Source organism: Grammomys surdaster, unplaced genomic scaffold (genome assembly GCF_004785775.1).
Source record: "Grammomys surdaster isolate TR1022 unplaced genomic scaffold, NIH_TR_1.0 363, whole genome shotgun sequence".
NCBI lineage: Eukaryota > Metazoa > Chordata > Mammalia > Rodentia > Muridae > Grammomys > Grammomys surdaster.
The window spans coordinates 13,561,464-13,584,559 of NW_021604782.1; the positions used below are offsets into that span (position 1 = coordinate 13,561,464).

The 23,096-nt window shown below is 39.1% G+C and overlaps 1 protein-coding gene across 2 annotated transcripts in view; it reads right to left on the reverse strand.

Moving 5' to 3' along the window:
- Window positions 1-23,096, reverse strand: part of Astn2 (astrotactin 2) — a 931,927-nt gene that overhangs the window by 786,262 nt on the left and 122,569 nt on the right. For both annotated transcript variants that reach the window (XM_028779954.1, XM_028779955.1), the window contains exon 2: window positions 18,892-19,079. In XM_028779954.1, the coding sequence (XP_028635787.1) occupies window positions 18,892-19,079 (188 nt within the window). The remainder of the gene's footprint in view (window positions 1-18,891; window positions 19,080-23,096) is intronic.

Here is a 23,096-nt window from a genome sequence, read left to right on the forward strand (position 1 = left end):
TGAGAGCAATTATGTTCTGCCAATATAAGATATATGCATCATAGCTCGTGTTCTTTATTGACTTTTGCATGAAAACCCCTTTGCACAAGAACCTATTTCCATGTTCTTTACTCAGCTTTTAAGAGATACACTGACTGGATCAGCAGTGGTATTTTATGATGAGTGTGATGAAATGGTACCCCAGCAAAAGCATAAAATTAGAGGTTTCACATGCTGGGTTGAAGTGTGAGACACATTACTTCTAAAAGAATAATTTTCCTCTTTCATGTGTAATATGGGGTTGAAAATATCCTTCTCCCAGGCTATTGTAGCAATTAAATAAAGCCTTCATAGTGTTCTATTAATACCAGTGTCCTACCAGTATACACAAACAGCAGTAACAAAAAGATGAAGCCATGCTAGTGAGCACACTAAAGTGGAAAGAAGAGAGGGCTCAGGTGTTCATTTTCAGTGCCTGTTCCCCCTATGCTTCCTGCTCTAATGTGTCCCCTTTCATAAAGTGTTAAAGGGTGAAAAATGCATTGGTGTAAAATCCATCTGCTTTTTATAACTTCCAGAGATGCAAATATGCTCAGGCAGCAGTTTTTTGCCACTCCTAATTAATTCCTAAACAAAGACCGCTCCGGCAGCAGCTCAGTTTACGAAGCCAGTTGACCTCCTGGTGCAGAAATGATGACACAGATGCTGCTGTAGCTTCACAATCTCATTTTTCACTTTACACCACTTGGTAAGGCCCAACATATTTCCACCTTCCCTAGAGCAGATGGTCTGTAGGGTGGTTCTGAGACTTAGAAGTGTTACTGCCGGTGACTGCTGACCTCCCAGAAGTCAGGAGACTAATGAGAGCAGCCTGGGTTGGAGCAGGCCAGAAAAATATAAGTTTGGCATTTCATTGATATGAGAGACTCCCTGATTTCAGAATCTCCAATAAATAGAATTCCTGGGTGCCTGTGAGTAGTAATAGCCACAACTACAATGAAAACGCTGCCAGGCAGGATCATGGACATTCTTCTTCTTCTTTTTTTTTATTGGATGATTTATTTACATTTCCTATGTTGTCCCCTTACCCCATCCCCCACCACCCCCTCGGAACCCCCAATCCCCTTGCCCCTCCTCCTTCTTCTCTGTGGATGTAACCTCTATCTACACCCCCCCACTCCCACCTCCCCACCCTCAAAATTCCCACCCCCTGGGGCATCCAGCCTTCATGAGGTCAAGGTTCTCTTCTTCCACCTATGCCCAGCAGGGCCCTCCACTTTTACATATTCAGCTGAAGCCCTGGATCCCCCACTAAGTGCTCCCAGGCTGGTGGTTTAGACCCTGGGAGCTGTGGTTGGTTGGTATTGTTGCTCTCCTCATGGTGCCACAAACCCTTTCAGCTCCTTCAGTCTTCACTCTAACTCCTCTATTGAGAACCCCATGATCAGTTCAATGGCTAGTTGTGAGCATCTGCCTCTGAATATGTCTGACTCTTGAAGGCCTCTGAGGAGATATCCATATCAGGCTCTTATCAGCATGCACTTCCTGTCTTCCACATCAGCATCTACCTTTGGTGATTGCACATGGGATAGATACTCAGGTGGAGTGGTCTTGAGACGGCCCCTCCTTCAGTTTCTGTCCCTCACTTTGTCTCCATCATTCTTGAGATATTTCATTTCATTCAAAATAATCTTTAAGAGGTGAGAGATACTGATTGCCCTAAATATAAAATCTAATAAACAGGGTATTATAAACTCACAGCAGTTGCAGCTACTTGTGTAAGACTTGTACAAGGTCACACCAGTGAAGACTATCATTAGACTCTGTCCTTAGTTAAGGAACAGCAGACAGCAGGCAGAAAGGGGAGTCACTTTATCAGAAGTGTCATTGTGATCATGTTGACAATGCTCTGGAGGATGGCCCTCCACTGGTCTGCATGCAGGTCTACAAACTAGACTTAGTAAGTATTTTTTTAAGAACACGAAGGAAGGATATATTTTAGGGAGGGGAGGAAGGAACACTTGGCAATAGACAGTCTTAAGATATATTGAATGCATGTATTATATGTTATAATAAAAACTGTCTAGAAGAAAGAAATTGAAACATGGCATCAGTACTTAGAAGAGATTTATATCTTTTTAGCCTCCATTTATGTGATGCTTCCTATAAGTGAGGTACCAACTACTTCATTGAAGTGGCCTCATAGAGGCTAGGATCCATTGATATAAGGCTCTGTCAAGTTACATGTCTCCTTCTAAGTATGAACTATATGATTTCATATAACATTACATTTCAGCAGATTATGGAAGTAATAGGAAAAGAAACAGACTGAATAACATTTGGACCCTTTCTCTGACCTAGCATGTTTGCATTCTCACTATATCAATCAATATACTAGTGAGAAAATATGGGCTCAAGATGTAGAATCCAGCCAGAAGGGGCAGGGACAGGCCTGTAATCCCAGTACTCAGGCTTATGGGGGAAGTAGGAGGAGGGTGAAGCAGGCAGATCTCTGTGTTTTCAGGACAGCCTTGTCTACATGGGAAGTCTTGGGCTAGCGTCAAAGTAAGACCTTGTCTTAAGTTGTAGGGAAAGTAAAGAAGGAGATAGATGGATAGATAGACAGATAGATGTGTACATACATACATACTGGCATACATGGATGCATGCATACATACATACATACATACATACATACATACATACATACATACACAGATACATAGACAGACAGACAGACAGACAGACAGACAGACAGACAGACAGACAGACAGACAGACAGAAACAGAGAGACACAGTGAAACACACACAGAGAGAAAGGATGCTGAATCTCCCTCAGGGGGAGGGTCTGTAAGTGGTCTTGAGCTTCCTTACTTTGTTCATTCATAAACAGTCATATTCTACGATATCTTTTCTCGGAATTGACACTAACAAGAAGTTGCACAAAACTTAAGGAAGTAGTTAGGACATGATGAAGACCACTGGCATATGCTAAACATTCTTAAAAGTGCTACAGTGATTACATGGAGAGCTGTCATCTGCTCTGTTTCCTGCATCCTCTAAATCTGCATTCAGTGCTGTATGCTGAGAAAAGGTCACAGTGTGATAAATCCATCATCTGCCTCCCAATCTATCCACTTCAGTTATAGACCAGTCACCCATTCTGCCTGTCTTCTATATACTTTTTTGGTTTCACTCCATTTCTTTCTCCCAACATTTGAGGTCACTGCAGCCACTAAAGATGGAGGCCCATCACCCTTAGTTCCCACCTATATCAGCAAAATAAGATACTTGTACAAAATAGCAGTAAAGGGGTGGCTTGGAGAATATGAATTGATTTCTTTATTGTCCTTGAGGCTGCAAAGCCAAAATCAAAGTTCTAGCATGATAGACTTCTGATGAGGTCTTTTGTCTATGCTTTATGTCTCCTGGTAGCCTCTCTTCTGTGTACATTCATTACTAATGTCTCTTCTTATAAAGACATCATAAGACCCCAATGCTTGTGACTTCCTCTGACGTAAATGACCTCCTTAAAGGCTCTGTCTCCAAATGTAGTCACACTGAGGTTTGGCTAAAGGCTTCAATGTATGAGCTTTCAGACTGAACTCTGTAGTTCAGTCTAAAACACCTGCTGTTCAGAACCTCAAAAAGATGAGTCAAGGCTCCACACAGAGGAACCTTACATTGCCTAGCTATAGGATTTCAGGCAAATGTTCTCTAGTGACTTTACCAACCCATATTGATGGGCACTTAGGGACCTCAGCTTCTGATAATGACCAACTTTGGGATCCTAAGTATGTCTCTTTTTAAGTCTGTCTCCTCTGCTATGTAGAATACTGTAAGGAACATAGATTTGGTATACCGTTGAAAGTTTTTTTTTTATTATTTGTATAAATCTTTGAGATTTTATACAATGTATTCTCATCATGATCAAACCCTACTCTTTCATCTAACTCAACCCAAATAAACCCCACCTCTCTATCCTGTCCACATTTCCTTCTTTCTCTTTTTTCTCTCTTTTTTTCTGTCTTCTTCTCTCCTTCTTTCTCTCATAGTATATTTCGCATTGTCTTTAATTTTTGCTGCCTAGGTACTCATGGGTTTAAAGCCATCCACTGAAGAGCCCTGGAACTTCCAGAGCTTTTTCCCTAAAGAAATTCATTTCTCCCACTTGCAGAAAATATCAATTGTCAGTAGCTTCTCAGATAGGGGTGGGAGCCTATGAGCCCTTCTCCCGTTCAAGTTAAAATATTGATTGGCTCCATCTTGAGCAGGTCTTGTACACACAACATAACTGCTATGAGTTAATGAGTACTCTCATCTTCCCACTTTCCACTTAACAGGATATTAAATAGAAATAGATTCTATTAATGTTCCTAAGTCAAGAGAACCTGAGCTTTAAAAATATTTACCATTTATTGAGTAATCCCAATTTATGAAACAGAAAATTTTTACTTAGTGTGGATGTACTATTATTGGGTCCATTTTGTACTAGAGGAAATCATAACCCAGTTAATGTAAGATCATACAATTTTCAAAAGGCTCACAAATCTGAGTGTCCTGAATTCTCCTCTCTGTTTCCAACATCATGTCAATCATTTCAGAGGCCCAGACATGTGCATCAGGCAAGGCTCACTTATCTAAAACATGTTAATATAAGTGGGAGAGCCACTCATTTCCCCTGGGTTGGTTCCTATGGACTTGTGCAACATGTACACAAAGCCTAAGTCATAGACATGGTCCTACAGTTCTACTACTGTGAAAAGACATTATAACAAAGACAGCCTGTTATTTTACTATATATTTTAGTTTTCATAAATGCTCATTCTTTGCTCACATATTTTATTTATCATGTTGAAAATAGATTCTTATCTCACATAATACATTCCAACCACTGCTTGCCCTTTCTGGGTTCCTCCTAGCTTCCCCCATTCACATCTACTATCCTCCCAGATCCACTCCTCCTCCATTTGCTGAGCAGAAAAGAGGCAGCCTCAAACAGATGACAGACAAACAAGACAAAGCAAGATACAATAATACAGGTTGAAAGCCCTCATGTCGAGATTGGACCAGGCAACCCAATAGAAGAGAAAGAGTCTCAAGAACAGGCAAAAGAGTATGAGATACAATCACTCCAACTGTTATCATGGAAGGTTATTACAGGCTAGCTTAGCAACTTTCAGAGGGTTAGTCCATGATCATCCTGATGAAGAGCATGACAGCCAGAAGGCAGGCATGGCGCTGGAGTAGTAGCTGAGAGCGCATATCTCTTCTCAAAGTGGCAGGCAGAGTCTGGTACTAGGGTAGGCTTTTGAAACCTGAAAGCCCTCAACTCCAGTGACACATCCCTAACAGTGACATACATCTGATCTCTGTTAAACTCTACACCAACTAGAAACCAAATATTCAAGAATGTGAACCTAATGTAGCCATTTTAATTCAAACCACCACAATCTGTGTAATTCTGTTCTTCTTATGTAATGTGAAGTCAGGGCAGGCCTCAGACACTTCTTACAGGCAGCACCCTGAGTGTAAATAAACAAATTGATGAAGCACCCATGGAGAAAGCCTAGGGATCTGTGTGTGTGTGTGTGTGTGTGTGTGTGTGTGTGTGTGTGTGTGTGTTCACATTCGTGCAATAACATTGTGGTTTCCAGAAGACAACATTCAGGAGTCAGTTCTGTCTGTTAACTATGTGGGTTCCAAAGACTGAAGTTAGTCATCAGACTTGGTAGCAAGCACTGACCATTCAATAAATGGAGGGCTGGGAGCTGGAGATACAAGAACAGAGCAATTGTAACAGATGCTTTGGAAGAGCAAGTATTTTGCTGCCAATGATATAAAGGATCCAGCTTTCTTATTAGTCTTTTCCTATGCAATGTGACTTGAACAAGGCTAGCAAACTTGATGCCCCTCAGTGAATCAGTCTGTAAGTGGGAGAGGCCACTGGTTCATGACAGGGGTTTGTTTGAATTAAATGAAAATCGTTAGAATGAGCAAGCTGAGCCTTTGTCTTTCCCTTTACCATGTTATGGGGCTAGAGGTTACTAGTTCTTTATCTCTGCACATCCCTAGAATTTTAAATGCATATTCAGTCAGGCAAACCTGGGATAGAGTCCAAGAAACATCCTTTGAAATAAACACACCAGGTAATTCTTTGTGTTGTTGCTGTCTAGTGTAAACTCACCTTACTCCTTTGTTTAAGGTACTTATATTAGATATGATTGGTAAAGAATAAGATGTATTGTTTGGTGTTGGAGTTTTCTTGCAGAGGCGGATATTGAATTTAGAGCATCACACATGCTAAGCAAGCACTTTACCAATAAGCTTCAGCCTTGTCATTTATATTTTTCCTTTGTTTTGTTTATGAGACAGAATTTTGCTAAATTATCCATAAGGCCAAAGAAAGCCCTGAACTTGTAACCCTCTTACCCTAGATTTCCCAGTGGCTGGGATTACAGGCATATACTACCAGACATTTTTTTCCCCTGAGATAGAGAAGCTCTCTATTTATAGTCCAGACTGTGTTTGAACTACATAGCTCATGATTATCCTGTCTCAGTACCACAATGTCCCATGTAACATTGTTCCTGGGTTAAATGGTACATATATTATCCATTATAAATGGACATATATTATCTCAATGAAAAAAGGAACACTGGTACAGTGTTAACAGAAAGTGTTATAGTTTGGAATGACCATCATGGTAAAGAGTAAGAGGTCTCAAAACACAAAAATCTTAAAAATGAGCTAATACATGAAGCAATCCCACCTTACATGTTTCTAATGTAGGATGAATATTTTACACCTCATTCCCAGTGACACACTAACAATAAGTAGTAAAAATCAAACAATATTAGATCATTTTAAAAATCCTAATGTTCAGTGAGTAAGTCTTGACAAGGATGGACCACACAAGTCAATTTAGTATCAAAATATATGGATTAAAATAAATACTATGTTGCTAATAGTGGATGGAACATTTCCCATTTCTGGGCTTCAAGTGATACTGAGAAATTACCATGAAGAACTTATGTAAGAATTAAACAAAATACTGTGTGTAATGCATATATTCTTTGGACAGACCCATTTTCTAACAGCCTTTGGAAAGAACTTGTAATACTTTCAAGAGTTTCAAAACCACAGGTAAAAATCCAGCCCCCCGGCACCCCCAATTTCTTTGCCTTAACTCCATCCTCACATTTGTTTAATCAAGCAATTTACACAGGGTAAAATAATTAGTGGTTTTTAAGTGTTTTTGATACAACTAAACACTGCAATCAGGATAAATCATCTCTGACATATGCCCAGATCCTCCAAATGACAGATGACAAACAAAAGGAGGGCAAGGTCCTTCCTCACAGGCAGAATCATTGAGTTAATGGAAGAATTATTGCTCCAGCAATCCACTCCAGTCCTATTGAAAGGAACGGTCCAATTTATCAAAGCTAAATGAACATTAATTGCAGCAGTCTGGTAAGTTTTCCAGCCGCTATGACCTTCATTGAATTTTAATCCAAAACAGATAAGATTTTCTTTCCACACAAGAGGAAACAACACAATTAGCACAAACGACAGTGAGAATATGAAGCAGACTCACACAAGCAGCACACCCACGCACAGAAACACAGACACACACACACACACATCACACACATACCACACACACACACCACACACACACATGCCACACACACACATACCCCCCTACACACACACACCACACACACACACACACACACACACACACACACACACACACACACTCATTCAATATGATTTAAAATTCAGCACCAAGGAAGCAGGCAGAGAAAAGATAAACATGACTAGCATCTGCCTTGGCTCTTAACCCTTCATTCAGGAGGGAAATTGGGGAGGCAGAAGGCAAGATGAGGAAGGTAGCAAGCAGTAATAGAGACAGAATTTCAGTTAACTGCTGTAATTAATGTTATGTCTCATTGGGGAGAGATTAGGAAAAAACAGAGAGGGAAGATAGAAAAAACAAGTATTATTTTGCTATTAAAGACGCCCTTGAGCTGGGGAACATCCGCAGAAGAAGTTTGAATTGGGTAATTGTTTGACTATCACTGAATCTGCAGACAGGATGATTACACCAATGAAGTGAAATATAGTAGTGTGGAAACTCCACCACGTAAAGCGCCCTCCACACAAAAGAGCAGACTTTCAGCTGATAATAGTTTACAGTAGAGGAAGCATAGAGAGAGACAAATAGTAGGGACCATGCACACCACATGTGCACACATGCTGCCAAGCAAACAGATTGGAAACCTAGTGTCACTTACCTGTCACTTAACAGTGGAGCCACTTTAAACGTGGAAGCATTGCAGTGTGTGTGTGTGTGTGTGTGTGTGTGTGTGTGTGTGTGTGTGAGAGAGAGAGAGAGAGAGAGAGAGAGAGAGAGAGAGAGAGAGAGAGTCATACGGTGCAAACATGCCACAACATGTATGTCAAGGTCAGAGGACAACCTCAGGTGTCAGCCCTCACTTCCCTGCTTACTTTTAGAAAATCTCTTGCTTTCAGTTGCATATGCTTGATAAGATGTACTGGTAGCACCTGTAGCTCTGCATTTCTCCCATTTTTATCTCTTGTATCACAGAAGGAGAACTGAGATTACAGATGTGGATGCCCTATGTACAGTTTTTACATGGGTTCCAGGGATTAGAGTTCAGGTCATCATATTGACATAGCAAATGCTTTATCTATTTAGTCATCGCTCTGGCCCTAGAAGCATTGTTATGTTTCTCATTCACTCTGAGATACAAAGCATAGATTAGATGACTTAAAATATTATCATGGTGACTAGAGATTGGCCAAGTATAAAATGTACCATGTTTCTGCAGTCTAATAAATCTCATATAAAAAAATAATCTGGGAAATGAACAATCATACAGTATTGCTACACAAAATACAAGGATTATCCAAGTTTCCTACCAATATTCTTTGTGTGTAGGGAGAAACTCCAGATTATAATTTGGGGCTCTATTTAGCATTTAGCTATTCTGTCTCCTTCAACAATTCCAATATGTAATGATTTCTCAGTTCTTTACATCCTTTATGTTCTGGACAATTTGGAATATTGCTAGTTATATATTTGGAGATTATCTTTCATAGGCCTATGTCTATTTTCTTGCAATTGATGGATACAATTCTAACTAAAATGTTCTTAATGCCTCAAGCCAAATGGTTTATGTCATTGGCATACTTTTTTACTTATTAGGATAAGCTTGAATACTTAAATAAGGTAATGTCGTAGGTTAAATGGAGGAGACCAGAAAGATACTGTCTACATTCCATCTGTAGAAATTACAGATGCTACCTTATTTTAAAAAAGACAAGCAAGCTAGCATGCAGTATAACAAAACTAATGAAGATTTAGGTGAGAAACTAGCAAAAAGAGACTATCAAGTCATGCCCTCAATCCAGTGAAAAATATGCTTACGGGAGGTAGAGAATTGAGAAGAACCACAGGGAAGAGACAAGAAAGATAGAGGAACAAATTGTATGTAAGCAGCTTTAAGCCCAGGAATATCGGGAGCCATGGTAAGCTCTAAGCAAGAATAGAGTATTCTTTTGAGCCCCTGGAAGAAGTACTGCCTGGATTACATCGTGGTTTTAGATTCCTGGAACCTAAAGTAGTTCAGGACACATTTACATTGCTTTAACACCTAAGTTTGTACAATTTATTATGGTAGCCTAAAGAAACAAATAGAATTGGTATTAGTCACATTTGACCATAGAAATGACACTCCTGGTAATTCATAATTGTTCAGGGCAAAGTTACTTTGAGACTGTAACTATGTTGTTGTTTTCAAAGTTACCCCATTTGTTTTAGTACACGTGGTATATCTGGTCATTAGTAATTATTACAGTGGCAAATGCTTAATAGTGGGATTCTATTTCCCAATTTCCTCCTGTGTTTACTAACTGGAAGTTCTACTGTAAGGAAAAGCTGTCCCTTCTGCCCCAGTTGTTTACATAGTTGACTAATTGTAACAGCATTTCCAAGTCGATATTGTTAATAACTCCAGCCCAACTCAACTCAGAAGATATTTAAAGAAAAGAAAATTTAGAGGCTAAAGAAAAAGGATTCACTGAGCTCCATGCTAAGATGCTTTAAGAGTAGCTTATTACTTACTCTGCCTTCAGCTCCATGGAAGTATACGGTCTCCATAGTCTCATTTACAACAGAAGAGACTGTGAACATTAGAGAGATTTAGAATCATACCTAATTGCAAACAACAAGAGAAGGCATGGATTGAATGCACAGCTGTCTGCTTCCAAGGCTGCATCACTTCCTGTTATTCCATGCTGCCTGTTGAGCACAGGAAAGAAGGGAGAAAGGAAAAGTAGCCTCTGCAAAACTACCACCCACCTGAGCTCTGCACTCACATTCAACGTAGACAGACTCAAATCATGTGGGTAAAAGAATAAACAGTGTGAATATCTACACACACACAAACACACACACACACACAGAGAGAGAGAGAGACAGAGACAGAGACACACAGAGAGAGAGAGAGACAGAGACAGAGACAGAGAGACAGACAGAGAGAGAGAGAGAGAGAGAGAGAGAGACAAAGCAGGGGGAGGGAAAGCTCTGTCTATGGTGTTGTAGGAACACTGCATAATAGCCCAGGGTTCTTGAAGGAGAATAAATTATAGAGAGGTTAGAGTAGAATGGGTTTGTCATTCTAGTTTGTATATTTGAGGGAGTTACCAAGTATACAGCCACCCCTTGCTTTGTCACCACCTCAACTTTACTCCTTGGAAAGGACTATCTGTCACCCTGTGTTCCACCAACTGCACCGCCTCCAAACCAACCTTCTTCAATGTTTTCTTCACTGATCCCCAGTCTGTGAGAATCACCATACACAATCCTCATTGTGCAGAATGCTTCTTGTCTCTTTCTGACATCTGAGAGCCTCTATTCATCCCAATGTCCTTCCCTGCCACTGTCCATCCTCACTACACTCGCTTTTTGCTCTCTGTGCCTCTTTCCTGCATGTGTTTCTCTGTTAACCCCTCTGTCTGTTCCTGTCAAGTTCCCTCATTTCTCTGATTCCCTCTCACTGTTCTTGCCTCTGATTTCTCTCAGTTTGCTTTTAATTTCACTTTTCGCCTTTGATAGTTTTACTCAGCTGGTATAGAATAGTTTCTCAATAAATACTGACAGTTGTCTACTTTTTCTGTATGAAATTTTCTCTTCCACTTTCTACCTCTATCATACCAAAATGTCCTCATGTATCACTTGGCCAGAAGCCTTCGAGGAACTATCTGCAGGGCACTTTCACAAGCTGAGTCCCTCTGTCTCCAGGATGATTCTGTAGCCTTTTCCCAACAAGGCTTCATCTGACTGAGCAGTCATGGATACTGCCTTCGTATTTTCTTTGTCTTTTCTTTCTGTCTTTGAAGAATTAATTTGTTGTTTTTGCTTAATTAATTTTTTGAGAAATTCATACATGAACACTACACCTACATCACTTTTACTCTTGCCTCTCACCCAACTCTTCGCATGCACCTTCCATTACCTCTTATTTATTATTTTTACACACACACACACACACACACACACACACACACAGAGGCAACCTACTGAGCCCATTTATGTTTGCTAATATGTGCATATGTACAAGGCTTGGCAGTGGGGACTGGATAAACTATATGGGAGATTCTTTCAGGAAGAGACTTAGTTTTTTCTTCTCTCAGCAAGCACTGACCACCTGGAGATCTTCATTTAGAGGAAGAACATGCACTTTCTGACCAGGAAAGATGCCTACAATTTGTTGCTGTTTGTCATGATTGGTGCGCATATCCCTTATAGAGAGCTGCTTCCTGCACCATTGGCTCTGCAGTTGGCCATGGGATGTGTTTTGGCCCTTGAAATGTGAAAGAAGCAACATCTGAGCATCAGATACATTCTCTGTATTTTCCTAGGTTCCCACCAGCTGTCTTGCTGATTCCCTCTGCCATGTAAAACGAATGTCTCTGACTGGGGCTCTGCTTCAGCCAACGTTCCAGAATCACAGGGAATGTAGAACTGAGTCACAGCCCCTACAGCTGCCCACACTTAACATGTGACAGAGGAAGGATATCTCTAGAACAAATAACTGAGTGACCTACAAGCATTGGATATTGTGAAGTGTAAGGTGCTTCCTGCTTAAGTATTCCAATAAGTGTTTATAGTTCTATTGTTTTGGGAATATTGTTAATCCTTCCATATGCATTATCTCCATTTGATACTATGATTTTAATTATATTTCAGTTGTGTAAATGACCAAATGAATAACTCGGATTGGCGAGATGAGTATGTATCTTTCTATATATGGTATCTAGCCAAGTCTAAATTATAAGCCAGGATTTTAAACAGCAAAATCTCTGTCTGTGGATTTCTTGCTTATGACAATCAAGGTGTCCTCTGGGCACATGAAAGTGCACAAATGTATATGTCACTCACTCAAACTAAGGATATGCAGACACAGATACACACAGAAATACATGTGAGCGTACACACACACACACCATACTTTTAAAAAAGGTGCTTTATTTTTTTGTCTTTTCTTCTAAATGATAAGATTTCCATTGTTATTTTGCATAGATACACCTATCATTACATGACTGATAAAATCAGTGACTAGAGGAATTAGTGTTATGCTGCGAAGGAGTGAATTACTTGCTAGAGCAATGCTCTAAAGCCATATTTCACAGAAAGATTTAATAAGATTTAATAAGTATTATTCCAATATAACACAGATCCTTCAAATAAAGCTACTGATTAAGAAGGGTAATAATAGTTTCTTAGATTTATGAGGCATGTTATAATCCTCAAAGCACTTCTTATATATTATGACATCAGAGAATCATACATCATCTGAATTTGAAGGAAACACAATAGTCATTCTATCTATTATCTGTTTCAGAATCCTTATATTTGGGCTTCCAATTGTGGCTAATATACCCATGTGAACAGATTTGCACTGCAGGCTAACTGAGCCACTCCACTGCTTGAAAGCTTCAGTATATTGAGAGATAGTTTATGCTGCCGTAGATAGGAATTCTGGTGTCTTCTAGTGTTCCCTCATGGGGGTCCAACAAAATACATTTATAGTATTTCCTTTGGGGAGCACTTTCTAAGAGAAAAGGGCCTTCAAAAGTCTTTTCTTCCACATCAAACCATACATTTCTTTTCATCCTTCTTATAAAAAACATTTGTCACAAAAAACACCAAAAAAAATTTTAAAGAAAAATCCATGATAAAAGATATTGATCTCAATCTGTTTCTTTAATAACTTCTGTGGAAATCTTTAAAACAAGACATTGTATATCAAAATGAAATGATATCATTGTTTAAGGAAGGTATGGTGTAGCATTAAAATGTCCAACTCTGTGAAAGAAAACTCAAAATTATTTTTGCTGAAGAAATCATTGATAATTGCAAGACTAAATATATCCTAAAATCTTAACATAATAACAGTAGCAGCAGTAAAATGTAAAAACACACAAACAAAACCTACCTTAATGCAAAGAACAACAAGAAATTCTGATCACATTTGCTGGGTAATTTTGCATCTAATCTTAAGGCCACCTGGACCAGGCAAAGAAATTTTGATCACATTTGCTACGTGATTTTGCATCTAACCTTAAGGCCACCTGGAGCAAGTGAACTCTTACATTCCAAATAAGCTACCTTCTACAGAGTACTCCAGGCAACTAAAGAATGCTAAGAGCAGGAGAAATAGGTCTTTTCCAGGGTAGAGCACACCAATTGGTCACCAAATGGCCAGCCCTGAGAATATATGTGCAAGTAATTTTATACAGATCAAGCAGGTTATATTTAGAAGTATATTTGTAGATGCATATATTCATGAAACAAAAATTAATTAAATGAGAGGCCCAGGATTTGAAGGAGAGCAAGGAGGAGTTTATGGGAGGGTTTAGCAGGAGTAGAGGAAGAGAAATGATGTTCTTATATTATAATCTAAAAGAAGAGACATGAAGTCATTTAAAAAAAAAACAACTCTCTTGTTATTCATTTACATACTCAGATGTCAAACAGAGGTGGGAGAATGACTGACACTGAGAGTTGATTCTGATGAACAGTAAACGCCAAAGGTACCTACAAGATTCAAGCCAAGAGCCTCCTCTCACTCCATACCTGAAGGAAAATTGCTCATCTTCTTCTGGCTTTCTTTTCCCTTATCGATAAACTGCTGGAATGAACAGCACCTCTCTTCTAAACTGACAAAGTTCCAAGTTCTATCAAGTGTGTTGAGCGCCAGAAGTGAATACCCCATAAATAACAGTCATGACAGACCCTTACTACTGCTAACATTTTAATAACAGTTTTTCCTTTTTGAGCACTTACTGACTGTCAGGCACTATGCCATGTAGAATCGTGCCCAAAAACACAGACTCTCAATTTGGACAGACTGGAGTCGGAATCTCAGCTTCAGTATTTATTGATGATGTGCATGAACAGACTTCAAAATCTTACAAACTACCAGGTTCCTCATTGGCAAATGGGGGTAAACAACAGCATCTTCTTTCAGAGGCTTTGCTGCCTTAAACAGAATGATGCAAGTGTTCTCTTTAGACTGCCTGACAGCAGAAAGTTTTCCATGCCTGTGATTATCATCCTTCATTGTACAGGGCAATTGTGAATGGAACATCAATTGACAATGAGGCAAAACTCTTAAGCTGTGAAGATTACCACCCAATTTTATGAGTGACACAGGTGACTTGACCAGAGATATAAAGGTAATGACAGAAATAACATTCAAATTTGGAATAGCCTCCTAAGCTATAAACCCCAATAATCTGCCCTTGAATTCCACAAAAGAGGGAGTAATTGTACGAAGTCATTTGTGATACTGTAGAACTTAAGCCAACAACAAAGAAGACACATGGATGTCAGTATATAAGAAATAAAGCATTATAAAGTGTTTATTTTTATCTTTTAAGTTTTGTATGCTCAAAGTCTCACAGAAACCTATTTTATTAACCTTTAAGGGATTTTTTTAATCCTTTTCCAATTTTTGATTATTTGTTTTTATTTTTGCTTTTTATTTTTTTAAGATAACACCAACTTTGAGATCTGGCAAGTATTGTGTATGCTGATACATGTTAAAAGGAATTTGCAAAATAGACCATCATATAAGAAAATACTCAAAAGAAATGTCAGGTGTTACGGCAATTTCCTCTACATCACACAGCAATAGAGGAGCACAAATAAGACAAGACCAGTGTCTCCATACTCCTTCAAACAGTCACTGCTGTAACAGTAATATTAATAGTCACTGTCTCTGTGGGCTCACTGTGTATCATGCATACTAATGTTCATCACTATTTATATATTCTCTTCACTCTCTGAGATTGATATAATCGGTATGGTTTTAGAGATAAGAAAACTAAGTCTGAATGATGGTAAAGGACTCAGTCAAGGTAAAAGTAAGAAGAAAAAGGAAGGCTGGATGAGGAAGGAAGGTTAAATTAAGAGCAAGCTCAGCTGAATTCCACATATGTGTTTTCTTCTGGGCATTTAGGCTTCCTCCATGGCTGAGGCTGATAGGAGCTAAGGCTAGGCTTTGAGAAGGAAATAGCAACCCACTGACTGGTCCAGTTTCACCAATAAGTCTCTTTGTTGTATCATTCTTTAGGATATTGAAAATCATACGGTAGATCACTTGGGAAACAGGGAGCTGCTAAATTCAGAGTGGACTGAGGCTAAGGAGCATTTGTGTCCACATACATAGCCATGAATTATAAAAGGTTACACATGCCAGGAACAAAGGATTGTCCTTAAAGCTGAGGTAAGGAGACAGACTTAAAGAGTCTTGCCTCCTCACATCCTTCTTTCGAGATTTCACTGCATGACTTTGGTCTTCTTGCAAAACATATCAGACATTTACCAAAGATAAAAAGTATGGTTCATGAAGTAACCATGTGACATGAGCCTGGAATTCCGGGAAGCATGTTCCCAGAACTGTCTCCATGCCAAAGAGCCATGAGCAAGTAAATTTACCAAGTCTCAGACTCTTCATCTTTGCAATGAACAGAGTCTCCAGTCATCTTGGAAGTCGTTCTCAGTGGTCACAATAGCAAATGTTTCTCTTTGTGTTCTTGCTGAGCTTTGTGTGGCCATGAGAACAAGGACAGAGACCATGACATTTAAATCCCTGACTGTTCAGCGGACTACAGGCAATGATGAGCCTAATATGGAACTCAATCTTCCCATTCACAAAAAAAGGAATGTAACAAGTTAGAATACCGCTATCTTTCTATAGAACAGCCTCCCAGTAACAAAATGAATGTCCTCCTGTAGCTCTGATCCTAGCCTTTAAGATTCAAGGGCTTAGTGTAGTTGCATATATTAGTACAACCTACACACTCTACACAACAAAACAAAGACAGAGAAATTAAATACTTGATACAAATTCACCCAGACAAGATAGTGGAAAAATAAAATGTCACACATAGAATCTAGGGCCCCAGAGTCCTACCTGGCAATATTCTTAGAGACTGGTACTATTTTTGAGAAGCCACCATTGAGGGTCCAGTGTATCCAAGATATAAGTGCCCTTGCAGCTGATAAGGAGACAGTAAAGAATCTATGTAGATTCCAACTTGTGGACCACAAGTTATAGGGGTATATGTGTGTGTGTGTGTGTGTGTGTGTGTGTGTGTGATGCATAGAGTATGTCAGCTTCTCCATTCTTCTGCAGGCAAATCGTGCAGAAAATTTCAGTGATAACTGGTTCACATTGAGTTATTATTTCAAACTGAATTTGCTGAGCAAAGAGAAAGGCAAGGAATGTGATCCTGGGAAGATGGTTTACTGGAATGGACACTAGGCCTGGAGTCAGAGAAGGAACATTTAGGACTCATTTATAATTGAGATAATCTGATATAGGTTACTAAGTTACAGAAAAAAATGTACACAAGTAAACATTATGGTATAAGATGCAATGCCCTTAATAAATATTTATCAAAGCTAAGGATCATGCCCAAACATTAAAGGCAGAAGAGCAGTCACACCCTCCACTCCTCCCAACATCAGATGGTACTTCAAAGCCCAAGGGAACTGAGCAAGCACATTGAAGTGGTGTTTACAAATTTGCACCCCAAAATTAGCATGCAGGCACCCACTTGGGTTGGCACGTGGCTGCATCATTTGCTAAATATACATATGTATATGAAAAAAGTCTGCCACACACATTCCATGAATAACACAAAGGCCTTGATTTGTTCTTCCATGTGCTGAGCACTTGTTAGGTCCAAAATTAACATTGCTCTCTGGCTGGGGTATGCGTATGTTTTTCCTAAAAGAGAAAAATTCCACGATCTCACTCAGCCCTAATCAGAACATCTATTGCAATATTGAGTGTCACTCATCTTTCTGAACTCTGCTTTTCTCTTTATATGTTAGGGATATCATTTTCTATTTTCATCTATTTACTGGTCCATTCTAAAGGCAAAACAGGAACTAACTTAAGATTGGCTTTGAAGAGTACAATATTAGGAAATAAGGAACGTTGTAAGTATCAGATGCCAGCCCAAGCTCACCTTATATGCTTTTTGTATACTGGATATGTCTTTTCCTCGCTTTCCATTTACAATGTAACAACACAAATTGGGCTGCTTGCTTCACAAACACAAAAATCTGAGTTTGTTTTCTAAGAATCCACATTAAAAAGCCAGATACATTAACATGCACCGTAGTCCCAGAACTAGGAACCCATCATAGAAGAATTCAAGAGGTTGCCAGCAAGTGAGTCTAGCAAATCACTGAGCTCCAGTAAGACACAGTACCTCAAAAAAGTGGAGAGTGACAGCAGACAACAAATGCTACTCTTCTAGCCCCACAAATACATGCAGACGCTCTCTCTGTCTCTATCTCTGTTTCTTTGTCTATGTCTCTGTCTCTGTCTCTGTCTCTCTGTCTCTGTCTCTGTCTCTCTCTCTCTCTCTCTCTCTCTCTCTCTCTCTTTCTCTCTCAGGGAGTTTTAACATTTTTAAATAAATAATTAATAGAAGACTGCTCAGTTGATTCTAGTAGCCTCCTTAGAGGGAACAACAGATTCAAAGTGTAATGTCATTCAGCAGACCTAGAAGGTGACTTTGCTTTTCTGTGCTCCTAATTTTATTTCTAATGTGCAAGTATGCTACACTTTATGCATTCTTGGTTTGCTACAATGTGATAATTTTCATAAATTTGTACATCACAGTTCTGAACAAGTGAGAGATATCCAATAAAGTTTCCAATTAGGAAATAAGAGAGTCTGTGGGACTTAGTGTTGGCCTGAATGCTCAAGAGCAGTTCTATTGCTTGTAAGCTTTTTTGTTTGTTTGTTTGGTTGGTTGGTTGGTTAGGTTGGTTGGTTTTGTTTTCCTCCTCAGAGTACTCAAGAACCAAAATGTGGGAGAAATAGAGACATCATCCTAAGTAGCTGCACTGCCTGCATTCAGCTCATTTCTTTGTTCTACCTTGTAGTAGTCATGAGGCTTAAAGCACTTGTGAAAGTGCTTTCTGTTCCAGTTTTACTCCAGTTTTGTTTGCTAAGTAATCTGTAGAGAGACCAGATGTATTTAGGAGCACTGGACCTCACCCCTCAGCCAAGGAAGACAAGCATGTGACAGATGTTAAACAGCTATTCCCAGATATGTTGGCCCAAAGGCCATAGTTGAATACCCTTTATTTTCTCCCCTAATCTGCAGTTAGTCTGTCACAGCTGACAGACAATGGATGTGATTGTGACAGTCCAGATGATACCACAGAATCCACCTGACCTTCTGAGTATCACTCTGTCATGATACAAGGAAGTTCTATCCTTCTATCTGCAGACCAATACATATTGCTTTCTGTCCTCAACACTCTTCCTGTGTCCAGCTACTCACCATCACAGAAATGTGGAGGATATGCATCTGTTCCTCAACAATCTCTGAGGGCTCCTGGAGTGTGGGAGCAGTGGCCTGGGCCAGCTGTCCAGAGCTGCTCATGGAAACGTGGAAGTACAGTGTGCCATTCTCCAGCCACTGCTGTCTCCAATGAACCAAAGAAATGTCCGCTGCTGTGCCAGACATCTCTGTAAGATAAGAGGAAAGGTTCTGGGTAAGATATAGGCCAGGCTTTTGTGCTCTTGGAGCAAAGCTGCTGCACACAGTCATGAACTCAGAAGCCCATTATTTTGTCAAAATGTTTTTCCGTATACCACCTATGATCCAGGAGTCACCACTTCCATTTATCGATGGGAAATCATTGCCAAGATATACCTCAAGTAACACAGGACCAGAGGCACCATTTGATCTTTGTGTGTCCAGTGCAGTTTTTCTAAGGCCTGATGAATGAAAAAGTGATTCTTCTCCAAGAGTAGAGTGAAACTAAGCAAAAGAATAAGAGTATTACAGTTTTCTGAAGTTGCACATCTGGCAGAAATAAAAGCAAGAACAATCTTAGGTTCATGTATGAATTTTACAGACACTGATAGAAAGTCCTGGGGTAAAAATTGGAAAGACCCACGAGAGTATATGGTTTAGCTGAGGTTCTAAAGTTAACTCTACTTGGAAAATGAACTCTATAAATCTGATGTTATAAACTTTTCTCAAGTGTTGATGAGCACAATTATATTTTGGACAATGTATGTTATGAACTCCAAATCAAGAGAGCCTTGTCATAGATATCTCCACTGCAGAAAAATAATTGAAGGGGAATAAAGTGATGGCTCAATCAGTTAAGTGGTTTTCATGCACATATGAGAACATGAATTAGGATTCCTTTGGCACTCTTAAAATTTTCAGGTGTAGTACATGCTCCAGATCTTGGATGTAGAGAGAGTGAGATTGCTGGAGCTTACTAGTCAGTTAGTAAATCCATCAGTGAGTTCCAGATTTAGAAAGAAACTCTCCCTAAAAAAAAAATGGAAGATGGAAGTTTTCGTACATACTTACACATGAAGATATGTATGTGCAATTCCACATCCATACCTGATTAAGTGTACAATCCTCTCTGTGTCTGTATCTCTGTTTCTCTCTCTGTGTATCTCTGTCTCTGAAACACATACACAGACACATATACAAATGCACACACACACACATGCATACACACACACACATGCACACACACACACACACACATGCACACATACACATGCATGCACACACACAGAGCTATTTCACCACAACAGAGCTCTATTAATGTCACATAACTGGAAGGTAATAATTAGAACTTTCTGGTAACTTATTAAATTAACTCTCCTAATCTGAAGATTCTAACTCTGTATGCTTTTATTTGTTCATGAATACTTTTAGAAATAACATATGAATGAATAGTACTTCTATTAAATATTATATCACCACCATAATTTCTTATTAGGTAACAAGGGTGATGGAAGAGGCTTCAAAAGTATTTGCTTGAGCATTATAAATTATAATCATAGTGCCTTTTACAAAAGCAAAGCATCTCTGGATACATCTCAAAAGAACAAGGCCTATGTGTGTATCTGATGAATAAAAAAGTTGGGAGATGGGCTTCTGGGAAAATTACCATGTCTACACTTAAATCAGAATTACTGTGGGAGCCACATAGCCATAGAGGTGCCCATAAGAAGATGTTACATATTAGTAGTATCTAAGGCTTATAAATTTGGTCCACTGTGGCCACAAAGGTGACCTTGTTTCATCATCCCTACTATACTCAAAGATCTCATGTATGTTTTCACACATAGAGGAGGACTAGTGTGACAGACCAAATTCAAGCTTTTACTTATTCAATCAGCTCTTCTCATATCACAGCTGTAGCCATCATTTTATCTGGTGACACTGAAGAGTCATCTTGAATAGATATGTAGATAATGTTAACTCAACCAAATTCAATTGAAGTTTCCTCATATACTCTGATCCCAAAAGACTTTAATTTTTTGAGGTTAGCAATCAAAAGTCCTTAGCAAATGTGTTTCTGTCACTTAGTAAGTGCTAGAAAGAAAGTTAGTTTTGAATTCTAAATTATGTATTGATTTACAATCACCATAATAATCATTGATATGGATAGGATCTATTTTAGTCTTTAGTCGTTAATGAAACAAGGCTGACGATATTCAGCCACCTAGACTGAGGTATTACGCTATAATTCTCTGACTTCTTACAAATGCATCTTAACTTGGCTACCTCCTTCTCTTTTGGCTCCCTGTTTATTCTTAACCATGAGCTACAACAGAAGTCATCTTACATGTACTGAACATTCTATTCTACAGACCTCCAGGGCATCCCTCTTTCCAAATAAAAGGCAAAGTGTCCAGGAAATGATGAATTATTATTCAAAAGTGCACACAGTCTTGGATTGCTTGAATGATCAACCAAAGATGAAGCAGAGATGGAGGTAATTAATCACAGTTCATCAGCTCTTACAACCATAAACACTAAACTGTGATGGCTTATTATTGTACTTTGGTAGAAGATAATATCTGGGTCTTTCTCAGCACTTTGCCTCCTCTAGGTTTGGGATGTTCTGTTTTCCCAAAAATTCACTTCCCTGTCTCAGGACTTTGGTTACTGGCAGTATCTTCTCTGGCAGCAGACATACCACAGTAAGATGGAGATATTGTAAGAAATGATTTGCTTATTACTCCATCCATTTTGATAAGTGTATCAAAGCTTAGAACTAGAGATTCAGGGAACTTGGAACTGATGTTTGGCACTTGAAGTAGTTTTAGCAAACCCAGAACTGAATAGTCTAAGTCTATAAATGTCAACAAAGTAGGAATGTTTCAATGAGTACAGTCTAGTTAAACAGGTTGAATGAGCCCAGGGATACTGGTGGGAATCTGAGCTCCTTTCTCCTGGAGCTTTTAAATTACATCATGCATAAGACTTTTCACACTCATGTTCCCACTAGGCAACAGAGAGTTCCAGATGGTTAGTGACACATTTAAGGTTACTGGTGCATCTGTTCTCAGCTGGACTCGGTGGCTTTCCAATCGACACACAATGCAATTGCACTTGCAGCTTCTCCTTTTCCTTGACTAAATTAGCCCATGAACAAAACTAGATTGAGCTCTTTGTTTGCTACAGCAATGAGTGCACAGTCAGCAGACAGTAAACGTTAAATGATAATAACAGTGTGTGAAACATAGTAAATATTGAATCACAGAGGATAGCTCAGGACTTATACTATTACAAAGAGACTGATGTTGGGGCAATAGGAGTGGAAGCAGGAGACTGCAAAATGAAAATTACTTTAGTGGAAGCAAACAGCCTTGGTATTCATTCACTCACTCATTTATTCATCCATTCATTCATACAATATAGTTTATCATGGTCCTACACAGTTCTAGGCTACTTAACAGCTCAGAATATGGAGATAAATGAATTGCCTGCAGCGAGAACTGAGTCTGTTAGCAACAAAAGTTCTACGTAGTCTGCTGTTTTTTAGTCCCATGTCATGACCCACATACACATTCTCTGAGATTCTACATGACCTGACATTTCCCTTCCTTTCTGTATGCCCTTCATCATGAGTTACAGCCTTACAAACCTTAATCTATCTGTTAAATGTGCCATCTCACTCTTGTATCAGAGAATAAGTATTTTCTGTCCAATCCTCTTAGAACTCTCTTCCCAGAGCTTTAAAATTGGTTTCTTCTCAGTAGTACCACCCCAGTCCAAATAATATCTGCTCTGTGAAGTTGTGTCTGAGCACCCAACCTGAAGGACTCCTCCCTAAGTCTATCCAAGCTCTAGCATGTTGCCTTCCCCAAAACTTCAGATAGCACTTGCCACTATTAGAAATTAATCATACATATTTATTTGAATATGCGCTTATTCTGTATCTCTCCAGAAAAGCAGGGACCTTTTATGCCTTACATCCTGCCATTTCTCAAACACTTTAAGAAAGTGCTTGACATATAACAAATGTTCAGAAAATTCTAACTGGATCTTTAGAGTATAAGTAAATATATATTCATATATGTGTATACATGCAGATATATATATATATATATATCCATAAGAAAACAGTACACTTATTACAAATTAGAATTCAGGGTGTTCAGTCTCATCAGAGAATTAAAGAAAGAATCAGTAAATAGCTGTTGGGAACTCAAAGTCAA